Here is a 13589-nt window from a genome sequence, read left to right on the forward strand (position 1 = left end):
CACAAAATGGGATTACCTTAGCAGATGATTTACGTTTCAACTTCCTGTCTTTACCTCGAACAATCAATGGAGTACGTACGTAGACTATATAAAAACAATATGAGATCTTAAAACTTTACATGTCTTATTGAAAATGTAAAAATCATGAAAAACGATTTCCGCAAAATTGAAAAAATTGGAAAATGGAAATTCGATGATCCAAAAAAAGATGTTTGATTGAAGATCAAAAGAAGCGTATTAATGGCTCTGCAATCTCTGATATTATATTACGCTTTGCATATTGATTCCCTCGTTGCTATACAATTTTTTTTCCTGTTCTTTTTTGGCTGTTTTGTGAGGTTTTCTACATCTGTCCTCGTGTTTTGTGTCTTTCTATAAAAAGGTCATCCCCTCCAAATGGATGATTTAGATTTCACAGATATTGTGAATAAACCTCCACTTAATGTTTATCAAACACACCGATCTCTATTGGACGTCTTTGTCATCAATTGTTACCAGCTATTGACCCAGAATTCAATTATAAATACGTCTTCATTATTCAATTCTTCAACCCCACCTGCACAAAATTCTATAGTTATTACACCGCTATCAAATACTACAGATGTACCAAGTAGTAGTAGTAATAATATGGACATTGGTTTAAGTTCATCTGCTGCATTAAATGGTGAATCAATGAATGCGAGTCCTATTACACTTGAATTACTTCCGAAAATGAAGCAAGATCTCCCACAAATCTTCATGATGATGTCTCAAATTTATAATGCAATGGTATCAACAGTTGCTACACTAAACACATCACCTAAATCAGGATTTGAACTTTTTCAACGATTCCAACAGATTATCAAAGAATTGGAATTAAGTTTCGAAGTAAGCCCTTATAATCGTTATTTTAATAAACTAGATGAAAGGAATTATAGCATTAAGGAGCGATTGCAGTTACAGGATGATGAATTATTCCAAAAGACTACCTCGTACATATCAACCGTTTATGATTTACAAAAAAGTACATTATACTCTAAATATGCTTGTAAGAATAATAATCAAACGAAGCAATTGCCGAGGAAGATTGCAAATACAAACGTAGGTGCAACAAAAACTTTTACAACTACCGCCACGACTATTAATAATACTAATATTCATAATACTAATACTAGTTCTTTACCAACGAAGAATTACAAGAACCGAAGTCGAAAGGATACGATAATACAAAATAATAAAATAAACAAGCCCGGTAAATCTAATTGGAGGCAGCAGCAAATAAGTACTACCAACTATAATAATAATGATAACATTCTTTTTAATCCCATGAAGAATGCCCAACCTAATCTGTCATTGGATTCCACGATTCCCATCGGAACGTTGGATCCATCTCTGCTAGATGTACCGTTTTCTAAGAAGTCACAGGCATTACAGCAAGATTTTATGAACTCAAAAGCAATAAATGGTTATTATACACAACCTACTAGTCCCGGTGGATTAAATCTTAATTTTGGTGATGTTGTAAATGATCCCTCTTTTTTGGAAAATAATACTCGCAATAATGACAATACTAATAATGCTATCAATTTAATATCAAATGGAAACATTACCACTAATATAGCCCCTGATGACATTTTGAAACGAAGATCATTAGGTACGTTAGATGTCTGCAATTTAGATGAAACGACGGTGGAAGAATTTTTGCAATTAACAAATGATAGCAAAAAAAATCAAAGAACAGAAAACGACCTTGCAAATACTGGTCAGAATAATAAGAGTAATAATAATAATAATAATAATACAGACGAGAGTAATACGAATAGTGCAAATACTGGCAATGTTATTAGTGAGCCTTCAAGTTCAAACAAAATTGATAAGACAACATCTATGTTGGTTGGTTCCTTCAATGTAGAGCCTAATTGCAACACAGCTTCCCTTGATAATAATAATGAGAAAGGTAATAACCGCGATTATATCCGTATATCCGGGATGAATTCCAATGATCAATTAGGACTGTCAATACAACCTTCTATACAGACAGGAGCTCACTTAGAGATATACATACAGGCGTTAAAAAACTCATATGGTAAAGCTGTTCAAGAAAAGGATAATAGAATAGCACATTTACAACAAGAATTAGAAAATGAACGACAAGAAGCACAATGGTTAAGGAGGGTGCTCATTGAAGATATGGCATATATAAAAGGTGATTTAAATAATATTAAGAAATAGGGTACGACAATAAATAAAACAATAAATAAATGAATAGTTCGAATGATAATCTATTCGTTTCTGTCTTTCTTTCTTTCTTTCTTTGTATATTGTATATTGTATAAACGTTCCATCTTGCTATTTGCTGTCATAATTGTCCATATTCTGGTGTGGTGTCTGGATGTTTTGTAGTAATTTTTCAGATTTTTCACTTTTAACGTTTATGAAAAATATATGTGTTGATAAAAGATGACATGAAAAGATGGATCATTCCAAAACACAACAAGATACAGACTGTTCTATTAGGATAAGGTGCCTGAAGATAACCCAGATAATAGATCATGTCTGATTGGAAAGTGGATCCCGACGCTAGAAGACGTCTTTTACAATTGCAAAAAGTAGGAGCCAACAAGAAATGTGTCGATTGTCACGCCCCTAATCCTCAATGGGCTTCACCAAAATTCGGTATCTTCATTTGCTTAGAATGTGCAGGTACTCATAGAAGTTTGGGTGTTCATATCTCATTTGTAAGATCTATTACCATGGATCAATTCAAACCTGAAGAACTCGTTAGAATGGAAAAAGGTGGGAATCAACAGTTTAATGACTACATGTCTCAACATGGTATAGATTTGAATTTACCTCCAAAAGTCAAATATGATAATCTAATTGCAGAAGATTATAAACAAAAATTGACATGTGAAGTCGAGGGAACAGATTTCGTTGAACCTGAACATCCAGGTTTCGATCCATCATCACTTTCTGCTTCTGGTCCTCATTCAGCTTGTTCTTCGAATAATAGTAGCGCGAACATTGATAGTCGATCAGAGGGAACGCCAGTGGAAAATCGTCGCTCTAATGCCCCACAACTTCCTAATGAACAACGAGAAAAAAATGAAGCGTATTTTGCGTCTCTTGGTAAGAAAAATGAATCTAGACCTGATCATTTGCCTCCGTCTCAAGGTGGCAAATATCAAGGTTTTGGTAATACACCAAACAATAATCAATCATCGTCATCATCTGAAAATCTAAACTCAAACACTTTAAACTTGGAAAATATTCAGAACGATCCCATTGGTACTCTTTCAAGAGGTTGGAGTTTATTTTCTTCCGCTATTACTAAATCATTTGATGATGTCACTGAAACTGTCATCAAACCAGGGATGGAACAATGGCAATCAGGTGAATTGTCTGAGGAAACTAAAAGAGCTGCTGCTCAATTTGGTCAAAAATTTCAAGAGACAAGTACTTATGGTATACAAGCATTTCAACAATTCACAAAAAATTTACAAGATCAATATGTAAATCCTGGTACAGATATGAATGATGTTCAATACTCAAATGCAAACGCTACCAATAACGATAATAATGATTCTTCATATCATGATGCATCAACCCAAGATCGTGAAGAATCTAATAAGAAACATTCTGAAGATAACTGGGATGATTTTTAAAAAGTAATATGTCTTTTATTAATGTTATAATATAATATATGTATCTTATTTAATACAAAAAAACAAAACAAAAAATTTCATTCATCTTTAATTAACTATCGATCTTCCTGTCTGCTTCAATTATCTAACTATATACGTATATACAATAAAATAAAATAAGATAAACGAAAATGCCTGGTACCGTAACTGAAGCTATCTTTTGAACTCTTTTTTGATAAGCGATTATAAAAACTTCAAGCAACCGTTCCAGCCTCATAATAGCTATAATGTAATCTATTATTCTAGGATTATTGTATAATCAACACAAGCATTCGAAAAGCAGCTTTTTCGGCGTGAATTCTTTTCTTTCATGTAGTTCGTTGTAATCTAACCCCAGTTATCAGTTTCCCAATTCCAAATCAAAGTGATACAATAGAATCCGGGAGAGTATTCATGCTCAAAAATTGGATATACTAATATTTTTTTTCCAGTGAAGAATTGTAGGGGCCAAATGAAATCTCTTTAGGAAATTGCTGGTAGAGATGATTTTGAAATTCAAAGATACCAAATCAGAAGTAAGAAGAGCAGCCACTACTAGGTATCAGAGGTTACCATTTATTATTAATTTTGGTGGTAGACCTAATTACTTGATGAGTGCCGGTGGGTATGTATTTGAAGCCTATATGATTCATTATTCAGTTGAAAAAGATTATAGCCCTAGGTCATTGTACGAGGCTTGTGAACGTTCTAGAAAACCACCCAAGGTAAAGGTGCCAGGATAGCAATATCTCATGATGATGTTTGCTGTGTTGCATAACCATGATTTCTTCGTTTTGTTTATAAGAAGTTTCCATCAATGCCTAGAGTTAAATGTTCAGCCACTGGCTTACATTGATGACCTTGTATGTTCAGTTTTCCCAAGAGAGAAGGTTATTTTTGGTGGTATGAGCTATGTACTATTTATATGTAAAAGAATGTTAGTATTATTTTTGTTTTGTTGTTTCTTTTATTTTGATATATATATATATATATATATTGGTATTATCTCTGAGTTTTAGCCGCGCATGTCTCACCAACTATATAGAGGGAAATTCATTAAGGGAGGTATGTAAGCGTGATACTGGAATTTATTCTTAGATTGTCATGATCAGAATTCAATGTAGTTTAACATAGTTCAAAATGACGTCTGTATCATTGATATTGATTAGTTGTGTGTGCATGAATATATGTAGACTGGACCAACTCCTTGAACAGCTGTACGGAATATATAAATGGACATCATAATAAGATAGAAGATTAGAACAACTCTCCTTGAATACGTAAATACAGAACGAAAAAATGCCTAACTCAGGTACCTAACATTGATCAACATATACATTATTAAAAGACAATTAATTAATCAATACAATAATAACATCATAAACAAGAACGAAAACACTCAAGACCACGCTGATAACTCTCAGGTAACGAACAAAGACATCCCCATGGCTCTAGTGCTAAATCAGCACAAAGATGATAAAACTACTCTTATCGTCTTTTAATGTCATTGGGTTTATTTGAGGTAGCTACGCGTATGAATTTATTTGTTATTTTTCAAATTGTTATTATTATTCAATCCTTAAAAAACATAATCAAGTTTTTCTTTTTTTACTTTTCTCTTAGGAGAGAGGATTTGTCCATTTTGTATATAAACTTGCAACTGAAGCTACATCAGATAACGTTCCCAATCTTAGAGCCTTTCGGTATTCACCTTATTTAACCTTTATGCTTATTACATAAAAAAAGTGATTGAATTTATATATTATACCCGAACGTATAGTTATATAAATATATATTCACATTGAGTTGGTAAATTAAATAGAATGACAAATAATAATGGTCTCATTTTTTAAACTTAGAATATGGGGAATTTCTCCAACCCCCAATATCGGTGAGTACTTTGTAGTCATTCCTTGTTTTTAAATCAGGTCGTTTTACTATCCTTAGTTAAGAAGATTCCATTACATACATGTAGGCAATAGTAGAATTGTATTTTATATATGTAGTAAAGGTAATTTTTACCTATTCAATCTGTAAACCTTGTTGATAATTTCAAATGGCTTAGTGTAGCTATGCACGATTATAGCTTCTCCAAATAATTGTGATGAGCACAGATGAAGTTCGAAAGAACAGGCAAAATACCAGAGACGATGGTATTACTGAAGAGTCATATTGATTTATCAGTGTTTAGAACCGAACGATATTGGAAGACGTCTCCTAGGAAGGGCAACAGAAAGTTAGCGTCGACCTCATCAAGTTCAGTATATAATATAATGGATATTACAATCTTTTCTTACTAAAATACCTTGCCCTGATTTAGTAAAGCATGGTGGATTGGACTCCGCATTGCTAGCATTTATCATTTCTAGAAGAGGATTCCATTACGACATTTGGGACCCTCTTTATGTAATGGGTCGGTGGATTGCTTGATATTACCAGATCTTTTCTTTAAAATGTCATCAATCGAAAAACTTATCAAAATCTCGATGCCTCAGAATGCCCGTAGCATTTACGCATCGCTATTTGAGTAAGTTCTACGTACATTTAGTACAAAATTCTAAAATCGGACAAAAAAAACATTGAACGAGACCTCAAATAATAAAGCTACTTCCTTCTTGGGTATGCGTTTAATCCCTCTTGAAATACTCGATCACAGTTTCGAGGTGTTAGACTACATCTATTAATCGATAATAAATATTGACTTATCTTACAAGGGAAACGCTCAAAAATAAAACATTAATATCTTCAGCTAGTAAGCCATTGATTGAGCAGCCATACTAAATACGGTCTGAACTGAATAAAAAATACCTTCTTAGAGAAAGTATGGAAGTATCCGCCGAAATAATAATTAATTTGACTACAGAGTTGAGAATATTTAGTTCCTTTATTGTTAAAAAAAGTGCATACTATAAGTTTCAAAGGTTGGAGATTTCCACTAATGAATATCTATATGGACACATTTTCACTTGAAAGATTAGAATACACGATGACCATTCTTAGTTCTCTATGTACATAAGTAAAATGGTATGCTACCAATGGGACAACGTCCTCGGCGACAATTCTCCCATGCATGCTTCCCTCCTTCATATAACACGAATTTAACACCATTGAATCTGGATTCATCGTACAGATCAATGAATATATCATGCGGTAAAATTATAGTACGAAAGAAGAAATTTCTCAAATATATAATCGAAAAATCTTTTATTATTCTTTTCCGTATTTCTACAGAACCTCAAATCATAGTCAAAAAACATGTAAAAAATTACATCAGTTGAAGCGAGGCGGGTTTAAAAACCGGGAAGGAGTTCTGAGTTGTACGTAATTCGTGGGGCTGAAATTGAATGGCTGGGGATTAGTGGAGTCCATAAAAATCTGTCCCAGTCATTCGATTTTTTATTCACGCTTTCATAGTGATAAGGCCATTGTTGGTGAATTCGAAAGCTTACATGCGTACGTAATTGTACCTGATTCACGTTCAATTTTTAGATATACTAGAATATATTGCTAAGACAGCTATAGGTATCGTAATCCTAACATTCAAGAACCGGTAGCTAGTAGAAAGTAGCTACTAGGTTCTAAGTATCCATGATCCAAAGGCTTGATCCGGTTGATAATGGAAGATCAGAACTTAGCCCTGAGTAAATGTAGAGAAGATTCCACGCTATAAAGAATTGGAGGATTCAGAGAGAGATGTGTACAAAATCACTTCGAGAGTGTTAAGCTCCAGGATTTTCCTAACTGGTCTTCGAGAACCTCATCACATATACCTTCAAATAATTTCCTAAATTGGGCAAAGCCCAAGAACTGAGATGACATATTTAGTAATATCGTTCTCAACAACCTCTACATCCAAGCTATATTCTTCCCATCGCTTATTTGGGTTGCTTTAGGAAACTATTCCACGATCTATAATACCGCTTCTAGTAAAAGAAGATATATTTCGATCTACCAAATGCCAATATTTCGTGTATCAATTTTCGTGTATTTCAATAAAAACACCAAAGTTTTAACCAATGTTTAGCTTGGATAGATTCAAATCAACCAAAAAGTCCTATCATTAACTACATTTTTATGTTTTACTCATCGAAAAGACGCCAATTGTAGCTAATGCCAACAACATAAAGGAAGTATTAAAGTCCAACGATGCTTTAGAAGATTCACAGCGTTCAGGATTTGCTTCTTAAAAGCTCTTCCATTCAATAAAAAAAATATGCAACAGCTATAACGAATCATATCATTATCATGTTTGAAGAAAGCACTGCAATCATAATGGCCAACAATTCCATAGAAAAAATTGGTGACATAAAATGTAATTCATACGTCCGATGTGAGGATGGTTCAGATAGTCGTGTAACAAGTGTAGCAAAAGCTACTCAAACAGTATATGAAATAGTTCAAAGAACAAAACATAGAGCTAATGAAGGTGAGCCTGGAAGGTCTGATCCGCTTCGTAAAAAGGTTTTCCAAAGAATTCAATTGAAATGCACAGCGGCTCATGAACTTAATCTTATGGTTCCTATCAAAGCAACAATTGAAAATTCGTTTAAGAGGCAAAAATATTCTGTTAGATGGACACAGTTTGAAAAGTTTCAAACTTTGGATGGTCGAGTAATAATGATTCCAAAGAATCATCACAAGGACTTTCCAATGGATTCAGATGGAGAGAAAGCTGCCAAGCTAATGAAGGATGATCTAAACTTATTATATGGAAATCGTTTCATATTCAATTTACAACTAAGGGATTTGGATTATTTAGATGGTCAAACACGAGCTGCTGTTTCATTACGGTATTGTCCCATATTAACAGGTAATGGAATATTATCTGAATTTTTGACAGGCCAGCCTCATTTAATTACTTCTGCTACCTTAAGTATGGCATGGTTGTTGGGTTTATGGTTAGGTGATGGAACTACAAAAGAACCAGAAATAACGGTGGACAGTTTTGATCAGACTCTAATGGAGAGTTTAAAAGAACAAGGTTATCTCTGGGGACTTTATCCTTATTATAAAGATGAAGCAGTTCCTTTACGTGCCAAACATGTTCGATTATATTATGGAGCTGGTCCATCCAACAAACGAAAAGTGAGGAATTTAAGAAGAGACAATCCATTCTGGAACACGGTGAAGGGTCTTAAGTTCAAGAGGGAAGATGATGGACATAAGCAACTACCAGAATTCATGTGGAATGAAGATGTGGAAATCAGGGAAGCGTTCTTGGCTGGGTTAATAGATGCTGATGGTTATGTTCTTAAAGAAAAACGTGCCGATAAAACTTATGTCGTCACAATTCAAACAATATACCATTCTATTATGGAAGGAGTAGTGAACATAGCGAGGTCGCTTGGAATGTGGGCAACTGTAACTACTCGATCCGCCAGAACGTCCACCATCATTGGCCGCCAAGTTACGTGTCAATTTACTTATGACATCTCAATATCGGGAACAACGCCATTACAAAGTGTTCTCGCTTACTGCAGAAGTGGGCATAAGAGGAGGGAAGCTCCAAAGCATGTCTCCAGAGAACCTATTTATTTTAAGTTCACTGAAAAAGTTATTGGTCAAAGTAATGTTGTGGGACTAACTATTGAAAATCATAAGCAGAATATTCTCCTTGCTAACAAAGTCGCCGCACGAGTTTGCACTGAGATATGTGATAAAGATCAGCCAAAAATATCCATCACGAAGAATCTGAAACACTGTATTGCATGCCCAAGAACTGGTGTTAGATATTTTTACAGAGATTGGACTGGTAATCATCGCGTATGTGCTAGATGTTATTGTCGTTATAAATTTAGTGGTTACCGGTGTTTGAACTGTAAGTACATTCCAGAGGCGCGGGAAGTCAAAAAGGCTAAAATCAAAGGGGAAAAACTTGGAAATACAAACAATGGTGAATTAGTAAGAGGTCTCGACTGTAACAGATGTGGTGGAATCTTAACGTTTGATGAAATTAGAGGCACCAGACATCATCGTGTTAATACTTTGAACTGAATTTGTGCCTAAGACACCAACTTATTGTTCAAGCATTAAAGGAAATATGATACGTATTGGTTAGCCTGGTTAGTAGAAAGCGACTTGTTCAAACTATTTCAGTAAATTTTATTATAGACTTTTTTTTATTATTTGACTTATTCATTCTTTCTTGATGGCACTTGCGTGTTATTATTTTTGTATTAACTATAGCAACGGCATTTTTAGGTTATTGTGGTATTAAATGAGAATAGGTGGATTTGAACCAAGCATGGGTTGCTTAAAAGCAATTGTTTTACCTTAAACAATATTCTCGTATATATATATATATATATATATTATAAAACCTAACTTTATTTATTTACTTATTTCTAAGTATTATATTATATTGAATTGGGTTTGGTTCTAAACAAACACTACTATTTCAAAGTATTTATAAAACGCTGCTGCGTTATCATTGTATATAGAGATGAGCTGATTGCGACAAAATATACGCTACAGAATAACTTACCTAAATACTATTCAAAAGAAAAGCTTTTTACAAAAGACGAATGATTTTAACTATAAATATACATGCTCATATATTCGATAAATAATTATTACAGGTTGTTAAGAATAAAATGTTTAATCTATATTTAATGGAATATCTTAACGAGTTGCCATAGCCTTGGTAACAACTCTCTTCAAACCAACTTCAGCCTTTCTCAAGTCATCAGTGGAAGAATCTTCAATACTCAAAGCAGATAAAGCATCAGCTAAAGCAGCTTCAATCTTGGATTTAGAACCTCTCTTTAGCTTAGAAGATAAGACTGGGTCAGTAACAGTTTGTTCAATAGAAGCAACGTAAGATTCCAATCTTTGTCTAGCTTCATGCTTCTTGGCGAAAGCTTCATCGGCTGCTTTGAACTCTTCAGCTTGGCTAACCATCTTTTCGATTTCATCAGAAGATAATCTACCAACAGCGTTAGAAATGGTAATATTAGAAGTTTTACCAGTAGATTTTTCGACAGCGGTAACCTTTAAGATACCATTAGCATCAACTTCGAAGATAGCTTCCAAAACAGGTTCTCCAGCTGGCATTGGTGGAATGTTCTTCAAGTCGAATTCACCTAACAGAGTGTTTTCTTTACAGTTAACACGCTCACCTTGGTAAACTGGGAATTGAACAGTGGTTTGGTTGTCAGCACAGGTAGTAAAAGTTCTTCTCTTGATAGTTGGAACTGTGGTGTTTCTTGGAACGACGATACCGAAAATGTCACCTTGTAGACCAACACCTAAAGATAACGGAGCAACATCTAATAGCAATAGATCTTTAGTTTCATCAGATGTAGATTGACCAGTCAAGATGGCACCTTGAACGGCAGCACCGTAAGCAACAGCTTCATCTGGGTTAATAGATTTTTCTAGTTGTTTACCATCGAAGAAATCAGATAATAATTTTTGAACCTTTGGAATTCTAGTAGAACCACCAACTAAAACAACTTCATCAATTTGAGTCTTAGAGATCTTGGCATCTTTCAAGACTTGTTCAACTGGTTCTAAAGTAGATTTGAATAAGGAGGCGTTTAAATCTTCGAATCTGGCTCTGGTCAAAGAAGCTTCGAAATCTTCACCTTCGAATAAGGAGTCGACTTCAACGGTAGTTTGAGTGACAGAAGATAAAGTTCTCTTAGCTCTTTCAGCTGCAGTTCTTAATCTTCTCAAAGCTCTAGCATCACCAGAGATATCTAAACCAGTCTTCTTCTTGAATTCACCCTTGAAATGTTCCAATAAGTTGGTATCAAAATCTTGACCACCCAAATGAGTGTTACCGGAAGTAGATTTAACAGTGTAAACACCACCAGCAATATGTAATAGGGAAACATCGAAAGTACCACCACCTAAATCGAAAATCAAGACATGTCTTTCCTTTTCAGATTTACCGGCACCTAAACCGTAAGCAATAGCAGCGGCGGTTGGTTCGTTAATGATACGTAAAACGTTTAAACCAGAGATAGCACCTGCATCCCCGGTAGCTTGTCTTTGAGCATCATTGAAATAAGCTGGAACAGTGATAACAGCCTTTTCGACCTTCTTACCAATCTTAGCTTCAGCAATTTCCTTCATCTTGTTCAAAACCATAGAGGAAATTTCTTGTGGAGAGAAAGTCTTAGTTTCACCTAAGTATTCAACTTCAATGACTGGGTTACCATCGACGTCGATAACCTTGAATGGCCAAGTCTTCATATCTTGTTGAACGGATTCTTCATCGAATCTTCTACCGATCAAACGCTTAGCATCGAAAACGGTGTTCTTTGGGTTCAAAGCAGCTTGATTCTTAGCAGCATCACCAATTAATCTTTCTTCTGGGGTGAAAGCAACGAAGGATGGGGTAACTCTGTTACCTTGTTCGTTGGCAATAATTTCAACAGAAGATTCATAAGTAGCAACACATGAGTAGGTAGTACCTAAATCGATACCGATAGCACCTTGGAAAACACCGTCAGCCATTGTTCAAAATTGGGTTGAGTTGGTTGGTTGGTTACTTGTAGTGAAGATTAAAAGAGCACTATTTAATAATGATAAATGGACCCTTTATAGGTAATAATCTTTAAATATTAAAAAAATTCGATGAGATCTAATTTTTTTTTTTTCCATTAAGAAAATTTTTCATTTTTCATTTCCTCGAGGCTTAAGCGTGGGGCGTGGGTTTTCGGAATTTGTTGGCGGCTAAATGTAAGAATATACCATATAAGGTAATCACTCTTTTTCTCATGATAATACAAGATATACAACTCTTGAATGTATGTTTTCTTCTCAAATAATAATTTAGACAATGCAACGGTATGGTCTGTCAAATATATGAATACGTTTTTCTATGTTTTCTTTCTATACAAGGTGGCCTATTTCTTGACCCTCTTAGCCAATTTTTCTCGTAAATGAAGGGCCAGATGATATATAAATATATATTGATCCTTAATTTGAACCATTTTCATACGCTGGGATCTTAGCTGAAGAACTATTTGTTCAATTAAGTCCCTCTTATATTGCTTTACCTCGAGAATAGTATTTTCTTGTGCTTGAAAATCCAAAGTATCATGTATAAGATGATCTAATGCAATGAAAGTCCCTGTTCTACCAACTCCAGCGGAACAATGAACAATTATTGGATTCCCACCTGAATTCAAACTATGAGAATGATTACAAAGTTTCATTATGGGTATAACTTCTTCTGGTTTACTCATATCTCTCCATTTATCGAAATAAAAATGATGCACAAGTTTTGGTGGGCCCAACTTTGGGTTTGTTGGCTTCAAATTCAAAGTGGTTAAAGTATAGTTATCATCGTGTTTTTCACTCGTTATATACTCTATTTGTAATTCTGAAAAAAATGTCGAAGTGGTATTAGGCCTATTCTTGTCACCTCCGGGACATTGAATCCTTGGTGCCACTTTAATTACATCAGATTGTCCACCCATGGGCCAATATGGGTAACATTTCTCCCTACCATGTTCCTTTAACGGTGTCACCATAACAATGACGATGTTTTCATTGGGACATTCTCGGTAGCACATTTGCCAAAATTGTTGCCAAGTATATTTAGTAGGACCTTGGGTAGATATATAATGCCCCGGATTTATACTTTGTTGCGGGATATCGACTTTAATATAAGATGCATTGATATAATCGTTACCATTTACTACATCAAGTGCGACCCTATTTCGTTCGTAGGGCATAATATTGACATATCTATTCCTAAGGTCATTTTCCTCGAGAACACTTATACCGAGAGACCATCGCGAATCTGCTGTACCGTTAGTTGCTTCCCTTAATCTTTCATCTTCTTGATATTGAATGAATTTGAATTTTTCTATCAATTCTTTGTCAGTTTGTTTCAAATACCAAGGAATCTTATTGTCTTGTTCCATTCTTTTTTTGTGTGTAAACCTCGAGCAAAACGTATCACAGGAGGAG

General features: G+C 34.6%; 5 protein-coding genes across 5 annotated transcripts; 3 read left to right on the plus strand and 2 right to left on the minus strand.

Moving 5' to 3' along the window:
- Positions 1 to 396: 396 nt before the first annotated feature.
- Positions 397 to 2211, plus strand: NDAI0H03870 (uncharacterized protein; the record flags this gene model as incomplete). The annotated part of the gene is made up of 1 exon (XM_003671755.1): positions 397 to 2211. The coding sequence occupies one exon, from the start codon at positions 397 to 399 to the stop codon at positions 2209 to 2211; it is 1815 nt and encodes a 604-aa protein (XP_003671803.1).
- Positions 2212 to 2531: 320 nt separating this feature from the next.
- On the plus strand, positions 2532 to 3644 carry GCS1 (GTPase-activating protein GCS1; the record flags this gene model as incomplete). The annotated part of the gene is made up of 1 exon (XM_003671756.1): positions 2532 to 3644. One exon carries the CDS (start codon positions 2532 to 2534, stop codon positions 3642 to 3644), a length of 1113 nt encoding a protein of 370 aa, XP_003671804.1.
- A 4263-nt stretch (positions 3645 to 7907) lies between these two features.
- Positions 7908 to 9656, plus strand: HO (Hop; the record flags this gene model as incomplete). Its single annotated transcript, XM_003671757.1, has 1 exon — positions 7908 to 9656. The coding sequence occupies one exon, from the start codon at positions 7908 to 7910 to the stop codon at positions 9654 to 9656; it is 1749 nt and encodes a 582-aa protein (XP_003671805.1).
- A 627-nt stretch (positions 9657 to 10283) lies between these two features.
- SSB1 (Hsp70 family ATPase SSB1) lies at positions 10284 to 12125 on the minus strand (the record flags this gene model as incomplete). Its single annotated transcript, XM_003671758.1, has 1 exon — positions 10284 to 12125. The coding sequence occupies one exon, from the start codon at positions 12123 to 12125 to the stop codon at positions 10284 to 10286; it is 1842 nt and encodes a 613-aa protein (XP_003671806.1).
- Positions 12126 to 12517: 392 nt separating this feature from the next.
- On the minus strand, positions 12518 to 13543 carry PTP1 (tyrosine protein phosphatase PTP1; the record flags this gene model as incomplete). The annotated part of the gene is made up of 1 exon (XM_003671759.1): positions 12518 to 13543. One exon carries the CDS (start codon positions 13541 to 13543, stop codon positions 12518 to 12520), a length of 1026 nt encoding a protein of 341 aa, XP_003671807.1.
- Positions 13544 to 13589: the final 46 nt, after the last annotated feature.

The sequence above is a fragment of the Naumovozyma dairenensis genome, chromosome 8 (assembly GCF_000227115.2).
Source record: "Naumovozyma dairenensis CBS 421 chromosome 8, complete genome".
Taxonomy (NCBI): Eukaryota; Fungi; Ascomycota; class Saccharomycetes; order Saccharomycetales; family Saccharomycetaceae; genus Naumovozyma; species Naumovozyma dairenensis.